Raw genomic sequence first — 21,796 nt, forward strand, 5'->3', positions numbered from 1 at the left:
TGTGACTATGGGATAGTTGTGGAGACGGTGTGACTATGGGATAGTTGTGGAGACGGTGTGACTATGGGATAGGTGTGGAGACGGTGTGACTATGGGATAGTTGTGGAGACGGTGTGACTATGGGATAGTTGTGGAGACGGTGTGACTATGGGATAGGTGTGGAGACGGTGTGACTATGGGATAGGTGTGGAGACGGTGTGACTATGGGATAGGTGTGGAGACGGTGTGACTATGGGATAGGTGTGGAGACGGTGTGACTATGGGATAGGTGTGGAGACGGTGTGACTATGGGATAGGTGTGGAGACGGTGTGACTATGGGATAGGTGTGGAGACGGTGTGACTATGGGATAGGTGTGGAGACGGTGTGACTATGGGATAGGTGTGGAGACGGTGTGACTATGGGATAGGTGTGGAGACGGTGTGACTATGGGATAGGTGTGGAGATGGTGTGACTATGGGATAGGTGTGGAGACAGTGTGACTATAGGATAGGTATGGAGACGGTGTGACTACAGGATAGTGTGGATTCTTTTTAAAGAAAAAATTTAGATGATGGCTCACATCTTTAATCCCAGCACACAAGGCAGAGGCAGGCGAATCTCTGTGAGTTCAGTGTCAGCCTGGTCTAAATAGAAAGTTCCAGGACAGCCTGGGCTACACAGTGATCCCCTGCGGCTAGTGGACAGTGGGCGTGTGGTGAAGCCCATTGCGGCCGTCTGTCGTGTGGAATCATACTCCGGTCACCAGGCTTGTGGCAGATGGTTGTCCACTGAGACATCTTTTTTATTTCCTCCTTCCAAATTAGTTTAGAGAGATTCCTGAGGCTGTTAGTAATGAACACTGGGTCTCCAGGCTTTATTGGGTCTGGATTTGATTTTCTTTATTCCGTGTGTGTCTCCCTCAGTAGACATGTAACATCTGCTTGTCTTTCTGAGGTCAGCAGCCATCAGTAATCGTTCTAGAACCGTGATCTCATTAGAGGACTGTAAAATGATGACTCTCTATTTATTAGCTAATATTTCTATAAAGACAAATCTCCTGTTAGCTTCATTATATATCCTGGGATATAGCCGTTCTTTAGAAAGGAAAATGGCTGGCTGTGGTGGTACACACCTTTAATCCCAGCCAGCACTCTGGAGACAGAGGCAGGCAGATCTCTGTGAGTCCAAGATCAGCCTGGTTAACAAAGTAAGTTTCAGGCTTCATAGTGAGACCTCCTGTCTCAAAAAAAATAAAATAAAAAAGAAAATAGGGGCTGGAGAGATGGCTCAGCGGTTTAAGAGCATTGCCTGCTCTTCCAAAGGTCCTGAGTTCAATTCCCAGCAACCACATGGTGGCTCACAACCATCTGAAATGAGATCTGATGCCCTCTTCTGGCCAGCAGGCAGACACACAGACAGAATATTGTATACATAATAAATAAATAAATATTTTAAAAAAATAAAAAGAAAATAAATTTATATATTTATTACCAGTTTTCGCAATAATTAAGTTCTTTTTTCTAGTGTCCTTCAGCTTTTTCTAGCAATAAGACAGATACTTTTGGGCATAAAAAACAGCAGCATTAACAATACTGTTATGAATTTATGATTTTTGTTTGTTGATTTGGCTTGTTATTTTTGAGACAGGGTTGGACCACAGTGCCCAAGCTGAACGCAAATGCCTGATCTCTGTCTCAGGCTTCTCAAGGGCTGCAGCTGTTGGCACTCAGGGCTTTGGCATTGAACTCAATATGTTACCATTTCTCCCTGACAAAAACAACTTTAGTTAGTTTTAGTTAGTTTGTTTTTGTTTTTTTGAGGGGGGGTACAGTCCTTCATCGTTGTAGAGAGGCATGGGTGCGGAAAACTGAGGCAGCTGTCACCTCATGTCCACGTTCCCAGCAGAGAGATGGATGCTGGCACTCAGCTCGCTTTTTCCTTTTCCTTCAGTGCAGGACCCCGGCACAGGGGATGGTGCTGCCCACATTCAGGATGGGGTTCTGAAGGTCTGTTACCCCTGGCTGGAAACACCCTCATAGACACACCCACAGTCTGGTCTCCTAGGTGATTCTAAATCCCATCAAGTTGATTTTTACTGAGCTCTGCCTCTTGGGTGGAGACTAAATGTGTGTGTCTGTTGGTTGAGTGAGTAGGTCTGAGACTGTTCCACGTAGTTTTATGGGCAGGACCTCCTTGTGTTGGGGGAGGTGGCTCTCTAGGTCTCCCATGAGCTTTTCTTTCTTTCTTTCTTCCTTTCTTTCTTTTCTTTTCTTTTTTTTTTTTTTTTTTTTGGTTTTTCGAGACAGGGTTTCTCTGCAGCTTTAGAGCCTGTCCTGGAGCTAGCTCTTGTAGACCAGGCTGGTCTCGAACTCACAGAGATCCGCCTGCCTCTGCTGGAATTAAAGGCGTGCACCACCACCGCCCGGCTGAGCTTTTCTTTCTTTAGGTTTATTTATGTTATAGATGGTGGCACTTTGTGCTGTGGTACAGAAAGGAAGGACAGAGGACAGCCTGTGTAAGTTACCTGTCTCCTTCCACATGGGTCACAGGGGTTGGGTCAGGCTTGGCAGCAAGCACCATTACCCACTGAGCCCCTTTGCTAGCTCGCCAGTCTCTGAACTCTGGCTCATCTTCCGTGCACCCCACCCCCACCCCCGGGTTGAAGTTGTGAGTCTCTCTGGGTTTCCTGTAGGCCATTTGTCCTGGTCGTGGGTTTGCAAAGTAGAGGGCAAGTGACATCAGTGAGAAATGGAGGTCTCAAGAAGAAGTCGTGTTCAGTGCCGGGCACCTGGTATCCAGGACTCTCACTTGATCCGTCAAACCTTTTGGGAACTGTGTTGCCCAAGACTCAAGTGAGGCAGTTTCCTCCTTGGGAGAGGGTGAACTCTCGGTCGTTCTGATCACAGTTGTGTGCTCCTGGGGCCTGGACCAGGATGCCCTTGGGTTCTCACAGTTGAGCCCGGACCTGGCCTTCTCTGGAAGGTAAGCTGTGCTCCCTCCTCACCCCACGCTGGAATTGAACCCAGAACCTTGGATATGCTAGGCCAGTGACTCTACCACTGAGCTATACTCCCAGGCCATTTACTTACTTCCTTTTTTATTTTCATGTGTGTGGCTGTTGGTCTGCGTATAGTCTATATCTGGTGTCAAGGAGGTTCTGCTCCTGTGGAACTGGAGTAAGACAACTGTGAGCCACCATGTGGGTGCTGGCAACCGAACTCAGGTCCAGTTCCCAGGCCTTTTACAGTTTTGTTTTGAGACAGTCTTGCTAAGTTGACTAAGCTCATTTCAAACTTGCTATACAGCCCAAGCTCACCTTGAATGTAATCCTCCTGCCTCAGCTTCCCAAGTAACTCTGATTACCGGCCTGCGCCTCCATGCACAGCTGCCGTGGCTTTGAGGTGTGGTTCGTAAGGTCCTAGAGCTGCGGGTCTGCTGGGTCAAGGGTTCTGGAAAGTTGGGTAGAAATGGCCCCACCTTCATCTTGCTCCTGGCCTAATGGCTCAGACCACTTTTAGATGTCAGGAAGTGTAACAACATGGCACATTTCTTATGCTGAATAATGCATGAGGCCAGGGAAGGCATTGTATTCTTCCTGGTAAATAATTTACCAGGAGCCTCTAAATTGAGGGCTCTCCATTATAAACGTCGGAATCTTGCACAGGTGCGTGCCCCCACCACCGCTCTGTTTCCCCCATTGACAAAGCTATCACCTTCCTTGTGCGCTGTTGCTCTGGGGCCTGGGGCCAGCGACTGTTTGGGTCTAATGTCTCTCAGTCTCTGTGCAGAGTCCCTTCCTGGAGACCCAGGGCATATCTGCCAGGGGCAGTGAGAGTCAGTTAGGAGACCAGGGCCAGTGCTGTAGACACAGGGAGCCCTGTGTGGCTTGCAACTCCCCTGTCTTGTCTGTCTTCCTCCTGTGTCTCCCCAGCTGTTATTCCATCTCTGCCTGTGTCTTTCAGTTCACCCGTCTGTATCTCCCGCTGGTCCCACTTGCTCTTTGTCTCTTCCTCAGTCTCTCTGCCCCCTTCTCCCCAGCTCTGTCTGCTAGCTTCTCCCTGTCCCCTCCCCTCCCCTCCTGTCTCTTCTGGGTCTGCCTGTCATTTCTGGTTTTGCTGGTGTGTAAGAGGCAATTCTCTAAGAACCTAGGGACGCTTAAGTAAAGCCAGACCTTGGGGCCTTCCAGAGCCTGACTACAGACTGGCAGAGTGAGCACAAAGTAAACCTTAGGTCTTTTTTTTTTTTTTTTTTTTTTGCTATTCAAACCAGTTATTGCATCAGCTGCTCTGAGGAGCTCTTGTTTTTTGGGCTTTGTGTGTGTGTGTGCTCTGTCTTATGATGTTTGCCCCCAGGGTAGGCCGCCCTAGGCTGAGAGCATCTGGCCCTGTGCTGCAAGCTTTTGCTGCTTTTTAAAAATAACTTTAAGGAGTTGTTTCTGTTCTTTCTTCATCAGCTGATTTTTTTCCATCTTTTGTTATTGATTTAGAAATTAAAATCCTTACTTTGCCATCTTTAGCCAGAATGCATTTTCTAAATGATGTATTTTTAAAGTTGCTTTTGGGAGGCAAAGCGCGTGCGTGTGTGTGTGTTTGTGTGTGTGTTTTGCTGGGGATCAAATCCATAAAGTTCTCTCTCTCTCTCTCTCTCTCTCTCTCTCTCTCTCTCTCTCTCTCTCTCTCTCTCTCTCTCTCTCTCTCTTTGTAAAGTCGTGAGTAGTGGGGAGCTGGAGAGATGGCCCAGTGGTTAAGAGCACTGGCTGCTCATCTAGAGGACCCGAGTTCAGTTCCCAGCACCCACATCTGTGGCTCACAGCGGCCAGTAGCTCCAGCTCCAGGAGCTCTGGTGCCCTCTTCTGGCCTCTGTGGGCACCTGCACACTGGCATACATATGCAAACATAAATACAGATTTAAAATAAGAGGACACTGGATCCCTGGGGCCAGAGTTAAGGATGGGTTTTAAGGCTCCTTGTGGGAGCTGGGAAAGGACCTGGGCCCTCTGCCGGAGCAGTCAGTGCTCGGAACCAGAGCCGTGCCTCAGCCCAGCGATAAGCTGTTCGCCTGGCTGCATCCCCAGCACTGCAGAGAAAACCAATAAATAAATAAATAAATAAATTTAAAAGTCCTAAGTCATTGTGGTGTGGGAAAGAGTTTGTAATGCTAGCAGTACGATGGTGTTCGTCGGTCGCGAAGTGGATGGAGACATCCAATGACTTGAGGCTAACCAAGCAGTTGGCCCACCCAGGCCACAGGTGCCCCTCAGTCTAGTATGGGCGGGCAGGGCTCTGCCTTTGAGTGGCAGCTGACAGCAGCCATGCTGCACTTAATGACGTTAAAGGCTTTGCCCACCTCTGTTGTCACCATTTCCAGCCGCTGTGGCAGCAGAAGTGGCAGAGAGGAGAGTGTTAGATGGCTCAGGCAGAGCGCTGGGCAGTCCTGCCCCAGAGGATAAACCTTGCTCAAGCCATCAGCACTTCCCCGCGGCCCTGGTTTTCCTTCCCTCCATTGTGTCCACCGATAGATCTTTGAGGCAGGTTGTAAGGCAGGTGGGGTGACTCTTCTCTGGGAAGGAAGGCAGGCAAGGGCCTGTGTGTGAACTGACTTCCTCTAGAGGACAGCCCGACTGCCACAGGGTGCCCTGGCCTGCTGCACATGTGTTCACCATCACTGCATGCCCCGGCCGTGTGGCAGATGCAGCTTGCCGGAGGCCTTGCACATCATGACATAGCAGAGCAATTTCCTCACATTCTGCTCCCTTGGCTGTTGGGGATGTGGTTTGCAGAACATTTCTGAATATAAAAATAGGAGAATGACGATGCTCTAGTTCTCTGAATCCGGCTGAAGTCGAGCCTCTCAGAAAACTTTCGGAGCGAGGAGACTGGAGAACAGGAGGTGTGTGTGTGTGTGTGTGAGAGAGAGAGAAAGAGAGAGAGAGGGAGGGAGGGAGGGAGGGAGGGAGGGAGGGAGGGAGGGAGGGAGATCCAGGCCCCTGAGGATACCCATACCCAGACGCTTGGGGGGAACAAGGGTTCCTCTGCATGTAGGGAGGAAAGTGTGTCGTAAAGATTGAATGTCAGGGTGTGGACAACTGTGCTCAGCTGCCTGCTTGTTAAAAAAATAATTTTTGTTGAGATGGTCTCACTATATAGCCCTGGCTGTTCTGGAACTTGCTATGTAAACCAGGCTGACCTTGAACTCATGGATCCTCCTGCCTCTGCCTCCTGCATGCTACCATGCCAGGCTTAAGATTTATTTTCATGTATTTATTTATTTATGTGTGGGTGGGTGATGTATGTACATGTAAGTGATGTGTGTGGTGTGTATTTGTGTGTGTGGTGTGTGTACGTGTGTATGTGTGGTGTGTGTACGTGTATATGTGTGTGTGTATGTATATGTGTGATGTGTGTGTGTGTGTGGTGTGTGTATTTGTGTGTGTGATGTGTACGTGTGTATGTGTGTGTGGTGTGTGTGTGATGTATATGTGTGGTGTGTGTACGTGTATGTGTGTGTGGTGTGTGTGTGTGTGTGTGTGTGGTGTGTATTCAGGTGCCTACAAAGGCAAAAGATGTATCAGATTCCCTGGAGCAGCCTGATGTGAGTGCAAGAACCTTTTATGCTTCTCCTGCCTAAATGAGGACAGCAGGGTGCAGGTGAAGGCCGTAGAAAAGGAGCCTCAAAACTATGATAAATGGAAGTGAAAACTGCCTGTAGAGAAGATACAATACAAGACCATTTACATGTTAGAAAGACCTGTGCGCATGGCTGGAGAACTGGTCTCTTGCAGCAGACCTGAGTTCAGTTCCCAGCAGGCACCCGTGTTGGATGGCTCATAATCACCTCTAACTCCAGCTCCAGGTGCCCCCTCTTGGCCTGCGTTAGTACCTGCACTTCCATGCACACACCCACATACATACATGCATAGTTAAAAATAAGAATCTTTTAAAAAATACTTACATATAAAACAACTGTTATATTTTAGAATAATCCTAACAAAAGGATTTATATCGCACCCAACGGAATGGTTGTGGGGAGACTCAGTGGACAGAAAAGAAGCCATGGCTTTTCTTGGGTGGCTTCCTGGAAAGATGGACCTGAGAACCAGACGTGACCAGGAGCAGGCGCTCCCTCTGCCATTTAGGAAGAGACAAGGACTCCAGGGTCCTTGTCTATAAAAGCGAGCTGAGGGTCGCATGAACATGAGGACTAGAGTTCAGATCCCCAGAACCTAAAATCCCAGTGCACAGGAGGTAAGCTGGCTAACTACACAAGCTGAAACAAGAGTTCCTTGTTCAGCAGAGAGAGACTCCACCTCAATATATAAGGTAGAGGCTGATTGGGAAGGATAGCAGGTGTCAGCCTCTGGTTTGTATTCTCTCTCTCTCCCCCTCCCATACACACACAACGCATGCATATCACCCACATACATACATCACACAACACATGCATATCACACACGTACACACACCACACAATACATCACACACATATCACATACACATGTCATACACACATATACAGCACACATCACACACATACCAATACACAACACACACACTATCATACATGTACAGATAGAGAAATAAATACTGCTGACCAGTGTTGAAACACATCATCTTTCAGAGCCTGCAGAGGTGGGCAGGCTTCGTCACTGAGCGCCCTCTTCCAGGGTGAAGCCGTTTCCTCTGTCGTTCAGGGTGACTGCAGGCTGGATGTGACTGAGCGCCCTCTTCCAGAGTGAAGCCATTTCCTCTGGCGTTCAGGGTGACTGCAGGCTTCGTCACTGAGCGTACTCTTCCAGGGTGAAGCCGTTTCCTATGGCGTTCGGTGTGGTGGCTGCAGGCTTCGTCACTGAGCGCACTCTTCCAGGGTGAAGCCGTTTCCTCTGGCGTTCAGTGTGGTGACTGCAGGCTTTGTCACTGAGCGCCCTCTTTCAGGGTGAAGCCGTTTCCTCTGGCGTTCAGGGTGACTGCAGGCTGGATGTGACTGAGTACTTGGACTGTGGAAGAGAATTTTCGATTATATTTCATTTTATTTTTATTATTCTAAAACTTGGTGTGGTGTGGAGGGCATGTTGTTTTATTGTTTGTTTGTTTCATTTTTTTTTTTTTTTTTTGAGACACGGTTTCTCTGTGTAGCCCTGGCTCTCTGGAACTCTCTCTGTAGACCAGGCTGGACTTGAACTCACAGAGCTCTGCCTGCCTCTGCCTCCTGAGTGCTGGGATTGAAGGTGCGCACCACCGCCCGGCGGCATGATGTTACGTATCCCACTAGGTGCCGAGAGGGTTGGCAGAGCTCCAGAGCCCTGGAGTTGAAGTTAGAGGTGGTTGTGAGCTGCCGGCTGTGGGTGCTGAGATCTGAGCCTGGGTCCTCAAGAAGAGCAGCCCGTTCTTAACTGCTGAACCATCTCTCCAGCCCACATGGATTCCAGTTCAAATTAAGCTACATTTAAAACGGCCTCTTGTAAGATGGGGGTGGTATAAACAATCTGTTCACGGCATCCTTCTTCCAGATGGGAAAACTCAGGCCTGTAGAGAAGACCCACAGTGACTGTGGTAGATAAAGATAGAGCTAGACCACTATTTCAGGTGAGCTCAGCATTCATAGACTGATCTCGTCCCATATGTCAGTGGTTCTCAACCTGTGGGCCGAGACTCCTTTGGGGAGGGGATCGCTGATTGACCCTTTCATGGGTCACCTAAGACCATCAGAAAGCACAGATGTTTACACTGCAGTTCATAACAGTAGCACAATTACAGTTATGGAGTAGCATTGAAGATGATTTTATGATTGGGGTCACCAGAACATGAGGAGCTGCATGAAAGGGTAGGAGCACTGAGAGGGTTGTGAACATGGCCGTACATGCTCATGGGGCACTTTTCCTAATGTCCTATTCACCAGGGGGACACACAGAGTTATCATGTGTACAAATGTCAGCCCTCCACGTGGGTGTGGCATAGAGAAGCAGTTGAGGGTCTTATGAGGAGGCTGAGCCTAGGAGAGGGAGGGTCACAGCAGAGATGACAGATCCCTTCTCTGTCCCCAGCTGCCTCGGACCCCATGAACCTGCCGTGTACAGGGTCACAATTAATCCCTCCGAGGCCTGGCCCCACATTTGCCAAATGGGAGCCAAGTGTACAACTGGAGGCTGGGGTGGGGAAGCAGCCTGTGGCGTGGGGCCTCTGAGTCTCGGATGCTCCCCATCTTTGGGACTAATTTATTCAGAGCTGTGTCTTGGAGGCTGGCGGGGTGGTTACATTCTAGGAGGGCTAGAACCGGAGCTCCCTAACCATGGTTCTTCCTCAAGATCACACCACTTCACCCTGAGTTTTAATCCATTGCTGGTTCCTCGGAGACATGCACAGCTGTACGAGGGTCTCTCAGGATGTGGCACCTGTCAAGTTCCACCCTCCCTGTGGAAGACAGAGAACGCCACACCTGTAGTGTGGCCAGGGACTGTGGAGCATTTATGCCACAACTCTGCATGGATCCACATGGTACTAGACACGTGGCCTCCTGGGGGAGGACCAGCCCCTTAGGTTCGTCCTCAGTCACTGCTGATTGCCTTCTGTGTTCTGTGTTCTATTATCTAGCCTAGATGAGGGAGCCTGCTCGGGGGCGGAGGCCAACACACTGCGCTCCTGTTACCCTCTGCTCCACGGGGATGGATTGTTGGGGACAGTAGGGCTCCAGTTAGTGACCAGTCCACAGGCCATTTGTAGACCTGGGACATATAGAGAGGTGTGGGGTTTGAAGTTAGCTGTGGGCCAATGTCAGTGACCCTGACGCTGTGTGTTCTGTGCTCATCCTCAGACTTGGTGCCGAACCTGCACATAGTCCTCTTAGAGTAGGTGGGGATTTCAGCTCTAGCCACCAGTCCCAACCTGGGAGAGCTGGAGATGCCTGGGCTTCTGATCCATCCCTGTGCTTTATTCCCGCAGTAATGGAGACATAGTCCTCAAAAGTTCACCAGTGGGGCCTGCAGAGATGGCTCAGCAGTTAAAAAGCACTGGTTGCTTTTCTGAAGGACCTGGGTTTGATCCCCACACCCTTACAAACTCAGTGTGGTGGTACAGACCTATGATCATAACAGGCAGAGAACTGGAAGGTCAAGGTCATCCTCAGCTACATGGCAGGGGCCTGAGCAGTTGAGCGCTTGCTGCTCTTGCAGAGCAGTTGGTTTCGGCTTCCAGGACACGCGTGCCTCACAGCCACGTTTCACTCCAGGTCCGGGCATCTGATGCCCTCTTCTGGCCTCCACGGGCACCTGCATGCATGCGGCATAACTCGGACGCAGGCATATAAGTTTAAAGAGAAAGAACAGAATATGGAGTCTTATGTTGGGGACCATCCTCGTGTGGGGCTGGAGACTCACTGGCTCCCGTACCTGGAGCATCTGTGCTTCTCAAGTCGAAGGCTGCGTGTCCTGGCCTGTGCCCTTGTGTTGCTGCTCCAGAAAGGGCACGGAAACTTGGCACACTGGCCCTCATTTCTGTCGATATGTGCTCCAACAGGATCCGCTTTGGTCTGGTGTACAAGAGCGAGCCAGGTGTGTGTGTGACTGACTGGTGGGCCTTGGGGAGGTTCACCTCACCCAGGTTGTTCTTTGTGGCTGGGAGTTGAAATACCCTTTCCACCTACTCTAAGGGTTCTCCGTGTGATTTCAGCACCAAGTCTGAGGATGGGCTCACAGTCACTCTCACGAACACACACCACCATGTCAAATGCCCCTGGATGCTTGGGCTAGCAGGGCACATGGTGGCTCCGCCTGGTCCTGAGACACCCGACCAAAGAATGGGATTTTATTTAATAAGAGGGAGAGGAAGGAATTAAAATTATTTGGTTACATGCAGGTTCTGAAGCCTATACAGGTCCTAGAGGCTTTTTATTTCCGCCTTCATAATCAGAGGAATTGGCCCTGGGAGACGGGCAGTTGACGTGAATACTTGGAATGACCTAGCTCAGATTACTTTGAGCTGAAATGGTAAAGTGTTTTGTTGCTTGGCAGTGTGTAGTGGAGGCATATATGTGTACTCTCAATACTTGGGAGGCGGAGGCAGGAGGATCTCAAATTCATGATTGGCTTGAGCTGCATTGTAAGATCCTGTCTCAAAAAAACCAAGAACTGGGCTGGAGAGATGGCTCAGCAGTTAGGAGCATTGCCTGCTCTTCCCAGCAACCACATGGTGGTTCACAACCATCTGTAATGAGGTCTGGTGCCCTCTTCTGGCCTGCATGCATACACACAGACAGAATATTTTATACATAATAAATAAATAAATATTAAAAAAAAAACCCAAGAACTAAGGCCAGCTGTGGTGCTACCGTCATTTAATCCCAGCACTCAGGAGGTTGAGGCAGACAGATTTCTCTGAGCTCGAGGTCAGCCTGGTCTATTTACATCAAGATTCAGGCCAGTCAAGGCTACATAGTGAGACCCTGTTTCAAAGCATGCTCATGCACACACACACACACACACACACACACACACACACACACCTCTATGGTCAGGAGTGTAATTCCATGGTAGAACACTTGCCTGGCATGTTCAAGGCCCTGAGTTTGAACCCCAGTGCCACAAGACAAAATCCCCAGACTAAACTTACTGGTGCTCTTTGCTCCATGAAGCTAGTGTGTCAGGACGCATGTATGTGCACACACTCATGAACACAGACTGGTCTGGAGCTCAGAGAATGATCCAGGGAGTGGGCGTCAGACCAGGGTTGTTTATGGGGTACAGCTGGGTGTCGGGCAGAGCGGTGTGAAAGCTGGCCTTGTCCTGAGAAGTTGGGGCTACAGTGCAGTCATGTCTGTATAGTGCCTGTTAGAGACCCAAAGATAGGGCTTGGGAAATGTCCTGTGAGGTAGCCACAGATCGGCTCTGCTGGGGTCTCTGCCTGGTGGAGGGAGATGGCTCTGCCTGCATGTTGTTGTCAAGCTGCTTCTTGGGTCGCTTGTGCCCATGGGCAAAGTCCTGCCTGGCCAGTGTTCCTGTTTGGATGCTCCATGATGTCTGTGGACTTAGCAAATATGAATCCACATAGGCCTTGTACAGCCTGGATGGTAGCCTTGTGTCTTTATTGTTTAGTAGGGAAAAGGGTGCCGGGCTACAGCGAGGCCGCACCCCCAGATTGTAACAGGATGGGGCCACTTTGTGTCAGAAAGGCTGCCATGCGGCTCCACCACAAGGCCCAGTGATGGAAGACAGCGCAGCTTTAGGAGACTTAGGACCATTGAGTCACCAGAGGCGGCTTTTCCCAGACTGCAGAACTGAGGGCACCCTCAAGACAGAGGTAAGGGACAAAATGCACATCTTGAGATAGGTCTTAAGTCTCTGAAAGCCCGCTCTGTCATTGTTTATCACTTGGCTTTTGAGACAGGGTTTCTCTGTAGCTTGGAGCCTGTCCTGGAACTCACTCTGTAGACCAGACTGGCCTCAAACTCACAGAGATCCTCCTGCCTCTGCCTCCTGAGTGCTGGAATTAAATGTGTATGCCTGCACTGCCTGGCTGTATCCCATTTCCTACCATCTGCACAAACACCTGGGCCTGACATTGCTGCCAGGGATGCTCTGGTTCCCAGAAACATCAACGTCTATCACAAGCCATGCAGGGTGGCAGTCTGGGCACATTCCCATTGCCTTCTGAGTCAATGTGGGGCCACTGACCTGGGGTGCAGATAAGCCTGGAGGTTTTTTCTGCTGCTTTTTGAAACATTAAGTCTGTTTGGAACAGCCAAGCACTAACCAGACCCTGCTGTGGGCTGACGTCAGGACAGAGGCCCCTGAGGGGCCTAGCTTTGATGTTTCCCAGGCCATGTCATAGGGTGCGGGATGGGGCGCTCTGAGTGGCAGTCTGGGAATGCAGCATCTCTGGTCACAGCTCTAGAGCAGCTTAGCTCTGGCCCCTGGAGAGGATGTGGGGAGCGAGGTCAGGGTGACTGGGCTGCTGTCCTCTCAGATCTTGCGGCAGGTGGTCTGTGGTTCCTGTACCCCCAGGGCCTATTCCCTCGTCCTAGCCACCATCTGGTTGTCTTCTGCTCTCCGGTGGTGGTCCGTCTGCTGCCCCTGCTTTGGGCATATCCCTGGGCCGTGGCATGAGGAGAGTTTTCTAATGTTCTGAGAATTTGGGTCCTTGAGCAGGAAGGGAGTTCATGGGATTAACAATAGCTGCCTTTTACGAAAGGCAAACTCTGGCCAAGGCACGTCACATACATAGCTGCATCATGGCTCATAACATGGAACACATTGAACACATGGAGGACGACAGATCTGAGTCTGATCAGTCTGAATCTGGACACACACACATGTTTAAAAAGGAAATAAATCTTTAAGGAAAAAAAAAGTCTCACACAATCAGACTGCTCCCACCCCCCGCAAAAGGAAAAAATCTCCCGGGTTGAAACAGTGAGATGGTTAAATGGATAAAGGCACTGTCACCGTGCCTGATAAATGACCGGAGTCCAATTCCTGGAACCCATATGGTGGAAGGAGAGAACCAGTTCTAAGGGATTGTCCTCAGATCTCCGCCCACACAGACAAATCAATAAAACCATCGCAAACCGGAGGAGACAGCTCAGTACAGTGCTTGACACCCAGGCGTGAAGGCCTGAGTTCAGTCCCTAGGCCACATAAGAATCCAGGTATGGTGGCATATGCCTGGAATCCTAGGACCAGAGAGGCACAAGACAGGCTCCCTGGGAATCCCTTGGCCAGGCAGCCTGATCTACGTGATAAGTTCCAGATCAGCGAGACCCAGTGCCAGAGAGCAAAGATGGGGCGCTCCTGGGGGATGATACCTGAGGTTGACCTCTGGCCTCTTCACGCATGTGCACATGTGTACACACACAAGCACATGCATTTGGATTTTTTTAGACTCACGATGTTTTAAGCAGGTTTACAGTCTCGTGTTGCTCTGTATTCGTGCTGTTCTGAGGAGCAGGTTGGATACCCTGGCTACCACAAAGATCTCTCTGTTCTTTGGGGAGCACCTTGGAGTTACAGGTTGAAGGTCCCAAGATTTTGGTGAATTGTATTTACAGCTGAATCTACCTGTCTCAGGAGGTGGATGGCAAGTGTTCCTGATGTCAAGCCTGACCCAGACAGGAATTTTCTTCAGGTCTACCAGTATTCTTTGAGTGTCTGTGGGAGGTGTGTGTGCCGCACTACCTGACTCTGGAAACTGACTCCCTTTATAGGGTCAGGTATTTCCAGGGCAGGCTGGGAAGAGCATGGGTGAGGAGCTGGCTTCTTTGAGTTACTGGCCTGGCTTTGAACATGTGAGTTAGCTGATCTTTAGCGCATCTTTCATATTTCTGGGCATGAGCTTACTGTTCGGTTATGACACAGGGGTTGTACCGTGATACCTAGCAGGGGCAGGACCACACCCCTGCAGAGTATTCAGAAGTGTATAGGGGAGTGTCTGGGTTGGCATGGTAACTGGGGGTGCTCAACAGTGCCTGAAGGTATATTTGTTAACTGGCACAGTGGGAGGGATCACCCTGCTTGGTAGAGAATTTTCTTAGCCAGAGAACCAACAGGGCCCCATTGAGAAGTAACAAGGAGACTTTAGGACACCTCTAGCTCCCTGTGAATGTGTCAGGAGATGTGGGATTTGGGGAGACTGGGAGATGGACTGGTACCCAGCCCTCCTGGATCCTAGAACTTGTCTAGACATTGACTCTATGAGAAGAGAGAGTCTCAGCCTGGAAGAAGCAAACCCCATTCCAGGGCCCTTGGAGAGTGCTCGCTAGGTCGTGACTTCCCCAGCGACTTGGAAAGTGACCCTTTTAGTGTTGCCCTGCTTTACATGTTCCTCAGCCTGTTTCTTCTTGGTGCCTGGGAGCATGTCTTCCGTGTTCAAGCCCAGTGGCTCCAGGGCTCTGCACGGCACCCACACGGGGCAGGAACAAAGCCCGGTGTGTTCCTCCCGACATTACTCTAACCGTGCCACCCACGTGTCTAGCCCTGCCCTCCGCCTCCTCAGGCCATCTGCTCAGCACAGGTGTTGGATCTCCCCTTGGCTGTGGGGCCCCTCTTTGTTCCTGGTTGTTCCCCTAGTTGTGACCAAAGGTGGGTGACCATGGTGCGAGAAAGCAAACGTCTCTACATAGAAGTCTGTGGCTCTGGCTGCTCCTGGATTTTAGAGCTAGGAGTAGAGGACGTTAGGACGACCTTGGCATGTCTGCCGTGGCTTGTGTCCACTGCAAGGATGGTGTCTTCCCAAAGCATCGCCTTTGGCTCCAGAGCTTCTCTGACACCTCTGTTGCTGCCACTCTCGGGTGTTTCGGACTAAGTCACCGTCTTCCCACGATGTTCTTCAGGTCAAGGTTGAACCTCGTTCTGTGTCTTGGTCCTGGGTAATGGAGGGTTGGGTTGCTTGTAACGTCCCCTGCTCCCCGTTTAGCATCAAGACCTGGGATCTTTGGGAAGCCTGATGCAGTCAGGCCCTATCCAGACCTCGAGGCTCCCTTCCACACCTGCACTCTACAGGCACCAGCTGCCCACACCATCTGCTTGGCATTTACACGACCACTGTCATGTCTTGTGTGTTGGTCCTGTGCGTCCTCAGAACTCAAGGTCCCTTGACCAGAATGTGGTTTGTCTTTGGATTCTGCAGTGCCCAATGCAACTTGAGCTCCTCAGTGGATTGTTGGCAGCTCTAGCCTTGTCCTTTATCCTGTGTTTATCGGCCAGCTGTGTCCATAGCCCCTCTCCTCTGTGTTAGGATGGAGGTGTCAACTCCTCCTGACCCTGCTCCTCCCACACCTGCAGGTGCCCAGGCTGCGATCGTCTTCATCAAGGAGCCGTCTTCCCAGGATGCACTGCAAGGGCGCCGGGCGCTGCTCCGCTGTGAAGTTGAGGCCCCGGGCCCTGTGGAGGTGCATTGGCTGCTCAACGGAGTGCCCGTCCAGGACACGGAGCGACGTTTTGCCCAGGGCAGCAGCCTAAGCTTTGCAGCTGTGGACCGGCTTCAGGATTCTGGTGCCTTCCAGTGTGTGGCTCGGGATAACGTCACTGGAGAGGAAGCCCGCAGTGCCAACGCCTCCTTCAACATCAAATGTGAGAGCCCGTTTAGAGGGCGGGTACTGTGCCTGTGCATCCGGCACAGCAGCTGAGTCGGGGGAGCCTTGTGCCTCAGTTTCTCCTACTTTCAGTTGAACGGGGCAGGAAGAGTAGCTGTGGTACTGCTTGTGTGAGAAGAGGGACTTGCCTCCCTCCCTCTTGTCTCACTTTTCTTTAATCTCCATCTTCTGCGTCCCACCCTGTCCTCTCCCCTTCGTCCTCCAAGCCCCTCCCTTCCCCTTTCTTTGCTGTGTGCTGGACCCAGAGTCCCACATACGCCGAGCGTACCCTATTACCACAGCTATTTTCCCAGCTTCCCCCCACAGCTTCAAGTTCCATTTCTCTGCCAGAGGCTTTCATGGACGTCCTTGGCATGTATTGACTGTGACCTGCCAGGAACAGGGCCTGTGACCTGTGTCGGCCGTGGTCTCACCGTAGCTTCACAGTGCCTACCTGCATGTGTGGCTGCAGAGCCTGCGGGCTCCAGGGTGTCCTCCTCCCCTTCCACGTTTCCCTGTTGCTCTCTCTCACTGTGTGGCCTCTGCTCCAGGGATCGAGGCAGGTCCTGTGGTCCTGAAGCATCCAGCCTCAGAAGCCGAGATCCAGCCGCAGACCCAGGTCACGCTTCGTTGTCACATTGACGGGCACCCTCGGTAAGAAGCCAGGGAGAGTGGGAGACAGGCAGCGTCCGTGTTCATCTACTTTGCTTTATTCTGTAACTACCCTGGACCCAGATTTGCTCCTGCCCCTCCCCAAGGGCACCCACCAGCCTCTCGTGGCTGGAGAAGGTGAGCACTGCGAGGGATGGCCCTGGATTCTAGGAACAGACAGACCTGCCGTCTCTCTGCTTCTGTCCCTGCACGAATGTTTGTCCTTGTGCAAGTGACTCTCCTTTTTTGCCTGCATATGACCCCCATTCCCACGACAGGCCTACCTACCAGTGGTTCCGAGATGGGACCCCCCTCTCCGATGATCAGAGCACCCACACAGTCAGCAGCAAGGAGAGGAACCTGACCCTACGGCCGGCCAGCCCTGAGCATAGTGGCCTCTACTCCTGCTGTGCCCACAATGCCTTTGGCCAAGCCTGTAGCAGCCAGAACTTCACCCTGAGCATCGCAGGTGAGCCCGTCGGGGGAGAGAAGAGGGGAGGCAGAGCGAAGAGGGGCTCACTGCCCTGCCTGCTCACCCCTCAGTGTTTCCCCGTCCACAGATGAAACCTTTGCCAGGGTGGTCCTGGCGCCTCAGGACGTTGTTGTTGCAAGGAATGAGGAGGCCATGTTCCACTGCCAGTTCTCAGCCCAGCCACCCCCGAGCCTCCAGTGGGTCTTTGAGGATGAGACCCCCATCACTAACCGCAGCCGGTAAGACGTGGACGCGGACATTAGACTTGTACATCGTAAACTTGTATTCCTGCAAATTTCCAGCAGATGGCAGTGTGGCTGAAAAAACCCACAAAGGGAAGTTCTAGGAAGTGCCTTCTGTGATTCCCACATAGACACTCCATGATCTAGCCATGACTGTGCCATAATTACCTTCAGTTCTTGCCCACATGGTTCATCTGGGGTAAAAGTAGAGACCCAGGGGTAAGAACACAGGTGTTGCCAGAGAGGCCAAGCGCTGCCTAACCTAGACCCCGATCCTGTGTTTCGTCTGCGGCCTCCCCATCTCTTATGGCTGGACTGCTTGTCATGCTCAGTGCTTTAGAGGATATTGACACAGGCTAAAAGCCATGCCGTTATTCAGTAGGCTGTTTGAGAAAAAGTTGGAGATAGAGTGGAGATGAGAGTAGTAGAAGTAGCTGAGAAAGTTCAGAATACCAGAGGGGAGGCGGGTGCGGAGAGGAGAGGGGGCTGTGGTCACAGCCTTCATAGAAAGGGCCAAGATGATGCTGACATCACTGCACACATTCTAGGAGGAGGCAAATGTCTCTGCAACTTCAGCAAGGGTTTGTCCTTCTGTCAGGATGCTTGTCCAGACTGTAGGAGAGGAGAAAAAGCCTTTGTGGTGCTGAACATAATGGTGGTCATGGTGTGTGTACTGTAGGCACTGTAGGCTAGGGGCTTTAGTCCTAAGGACATCATCAGGCCATCTGATTTGGCTTGGAGGCGCTTGTCCTTGAAGCTGGGGTGCCTGCAGGAAGGCGGCCTCACTACCCTGACTTTCACTTACTTGCACTGCGTTCTGCCTGACCCTCCTTCCCCAAAATCGAGCTCTCTGCAGTTGGAAAGAGCCTAAAACTGAGTGTGGTGACTTGTGCTAGCGATCCCAATATGTAAGAGGTTGAGGCAGGGGGACGAAAAATTAGAGCTCAGGGCCTGAGGAGGCGGCTTGGTCGGTAAAGTGATCGCTGAGCAAGCATGAAGACCTACGTTCAGATCCTCAGTGACTGTGTGAGGATGCGAGGTGTGGCAGTGTGCAGGGAACCCTAGTGCTGAGGGGCAGAGATAGGTGGACCTGGGGCTGGCCAGCAGTCCAGCTGAAAAGGTAGGGTCCAGACATACATGTAGACAGAACACCAGTATACATGAAATAAAAAGGATTTTTAAAAAAGTGGTGCTGTGGGGCACACCTTTAACCCTTTCGGGAGGCAGAGGCAGGTGGAACCCTGAGTTCGAATCCAGCCTGGTCTGCAGAGTGAGTTCCAGGACAACCAGGGCTACACAGAGAAGCCCTGTCTTGAAAGACAAAAACAGGAAGGAAGGAAGGAAGGAAGGAAGGAAGGAAGGAAGGAAGGAAGGAAGGAAGGAAGGAAGGAAAGAGGCTGTCAAATTTGATAGTGCACACCTTGATCCCAGAATTCAGAAAGCAGGGGCAGGAGGTTCTATGTAAGTTCTAGGCCAGCTTGGTTTACATAGAGAATTGCAGGCCAGCCAGGAGAACACAGTGAAACCCTGCCTGAGGAAAAGAAAGAGAGGCGGGAGAGATGGCTCAGTTAAGAGCACTTCCTGCTCTTGCAGAGCATCTGGGTTTGATTCTAAGCCCCTGCGAGGCAGCCCACAACTGTCTAACTCCAGTTCCAGAGTATCTGGCGCCCTCTTCTGGCCTCTGCTGACACTAAGCATGCACATGGTGCAGATAGACACACAGACAAATACACACATAAAATAAAATGAATTTAAGAGCAAGAAAAGAAAATTACAACCTGCACATACCCACGAACAAGTGTACATATGCCCCCTTCCCACAACATAGGCCCTTACAACACAAAATGCTGTGACATCCTGTGTCAGAAGGAGGCCTAGGGCCGCTTCTAACAGTGCCCCCTTCCTCCACAGCCCACCTCACCTCCGCAGAGCTGTGGTGTTCGCCAATGGGTCCCTGCTGCTGACCCAGGTCCGGCCACGAAACGCAGGAGTCTACCGTTGCATTGGCCAGGGGCAGAGGGGCCCACCCATTGTCCTGGAAGCTACGCTTCACCTGGCAGGTGGGTCTCTGGTGTGGAGGTAGGCACTGTGTCCAGTGTTGGTGGCTCCTGGAGATTTAGGACCCTCATTTGGCTTAGCCACCAGCTTGGAGTGCAGAGAGAGGAAAAGGACTCTGGGCTGAAAGAGGATGCCAAGAGGAGCAATTGTGGCTGAGGGGGCACCCCGTCCCTAGATGCCCAAGGCAGTCAGGCAGTCTACCCTCTCCTCATGCCCTTGCAGAGATTGAAGACATGTTGCCATTTGAACCACGGGTGTTCACAGCTGGTGGTGAGGAGCGTGTTGCCTGCCCAGTCCCCCAGGGTCTGCCTACACCCAGTGTATGGTGGGAACATGCTGGAGTCCGGCTTCCTGCCTATGGCAAGGTCTACCAGAAGGGTCATGAGCTTGTGTTTGCTGCTATCGCCGAGAGTGACGCTGGTGTCTACACCTGCCATGCAGCCAACCTTGCTGGTCAGCGGCGACAGGACGTCAACATCACTGTGGCCAGTGAGTATTCGTTCCCTGAAGGGCAGGGAGATCTGTGTAGGAGCCTAGGAGGTCTGGGGTGTGGGTGTGATGGATTGAGGTTTCCTTGGTGTACACCGCTCCAGGTTCTGGGCTCTTGGGAATATTGGTCATCTGGCAGTAGTGTGCCAGACACAGAAGTAGAGGTGGTACACCAGAGGAAGTAAACCAGCCCCCCCCCCTCCACCGAGAGTAGTGCTCACAGAGGGTGAGCACTGTCTGGGAGTCTGGAGACCTGGATTCCATTCTGCACACAATGCACAGAGTAACCACTGGGATCATGTTCCCTGAGCTGTAGGGCTGTCTCCTTATCCATAACAAGATAGTTGGAAAGATCGAATGTTGCAGATGTAAAAGATCTCTCTCTTTCTCGGTGTGTGTGTGTGTGTGCTCACCTGTATGTGTGGAAGTCAGAGGTCAGTGTGCCTTTCTCTCATTATCCACTTTTAGACATGGGCTCTCACTGTTGAGCCCAGAGCTCGCTGTTTGTACTGGCTTCCCGATCGGGTTCCAGGATTCTTCCGTCCTTGCTGCCCAGTTCTGGGGTTCCAGATGTGTTCCACTGTAATGGGTCTCACACAATTTCCATAGCTGCAGACTAGATCCGCATGCGCATGTGACATGCATTTTTACCCACTGAGCCAGCTAGCCAGCATCTTTCTTTCTCTTTCTCTTTCTCCTCTTTCTCTTTCTCTTTCTCTTTCTCTTTCTCTTTCTCTTTCTCTTTCTCCTTGAGAACTAGCAGTGGTCAAATGACAGTTTTGTTGTAGTTCATTGTACTTCGCAGGCTTTTTAAAGCGACCTTGCTGTGGCTGGCATTGGCTCGGTGGGTAAGAGCCCTCATGTGGGGCTCACCACTACCAGTAACTCGAGTTCCAGACACCTGATGCTGTCCCTTAACCTCCACAGGCCCCAGGCATGTGGTCTACATTCGTCCTTGCAGATAAAACACTGCTCTGTGTAAAATAAAAACAAATAATTTTAAACATCTTTTAAAAATAAGACATCTTGGTGATTCTTCCTGTAGAGATAATGAAATTGGGCTAGCGATGTAGCTCCACTGGTAGAGTGCTCATCAGCTGTGCACAAAGCCCCGAGTTTGCCCCCCAGCGCCACATAAACTGGGAATGGTGGCCCACGCTTACAATCTGAGCCTCGGGAGGTGGAGTCAGGAGGATCGGTATTCAAGGATATCCTCAGCTGAAGGAATCCCTGTTTCTAAGTAAAAAATACTGACGCCTCAGAGGACTTAGTTCGATGCAGAGAATGTTTATGCAACAACATATAGACAGGTGCGAGCTGCACTGCCACCCTCACGGGGTTCGAGGCTCACTGCTTTGTGAAGGGCACTTTGGGACACTCAGACCCAGGACCTCATATTTATACATGTTCAGTTTGGGAACTGCTGGCCGTGGTCGGTCCCGAGGCAGAATGATGGGACTGTGCTGGGCACGCTCTGGAGAGACCTGAGGGATAGGAGATCAGTATGCACATGAGGCCAGCCACGCGAGGTCAGGGTGGAGAGTCAGGAGCCACGCTAGGTCAGGTGGAGATGCTGAGTGGAGAGTCAGGAGCCATGCTATGTCAGGTGGAGATGCCGGGTGGAGTCAGGAGTCACGCAAGGTCAGGGTGAGAGTCAGGAGCCACACTATGTGAGGTGGAGATGCCAGGTGGAGTCAGGAGCCACACTAGGTCAGGTGTGGAGAGTCAGGAGCCACACTATTGTCAGGTAGAGATGCCAAGTGGAGAGTCAGGAGCCACGCTAGGCCAGGGTCGAGATGCAGAGTGGAGGGTCAGGAGCTGGAGTTCCGGGACCTCGTTCAGTCAGC

At 51.3% G+C, this 21,796-nt stretch overlaps 1 protein-coding gene across 1 annotated transcript in view; it reads left to right on the forward strand.

Moving 5' to 3' along the window:
- The window catches only part of Ptk7 (protein tyrosine kinase 7 (inactive)), a 64,446-nt gene that overhangs the window by 24,698 nt on the left and 17,952 nt on the right, over positions 1-21,796 (forward strand). Inside the window, exons 2-7 of the mRNA XM_038342536.1 lie at positions 15,748-16,035; positions 16,589-16,691; positions 16,967-17,157; positions 17,249-17,399; positions 19,314-19,462; positions 19,683-19,949. Of these exons, the coding sequence (XP_038198464.1) occupies positions 15,748-16,035; positions 16,589-16,691; positions 16,967-17,157; positions 17,249-17,399; positions 19,314-19,462; positions 19,683-19,949 (1,149 nt within the window). The remainder of the gene's footprint in view (positions 1-15,747; positions 16,036-16,588; positions 16,692-16,966; positions 17,158-17,248; positions 17,400-19,313; positions 19,463-19,682; positions 19,950-21,796) is intronic.

Source organism: Arvicola amphibius, chromosome 9 (assembly GCF_903992535.2).
Source record: "Arvicola amphibius chromosome 9, mArvAmp1.2, whole genome shotgun sequence".
Classification (NCBI taxonomy): Eukaryota; Metazoa; Chordata; class Mammalia; order Rodentia; family Cricetidae; genus Arvicola; species Arvicola amphibius.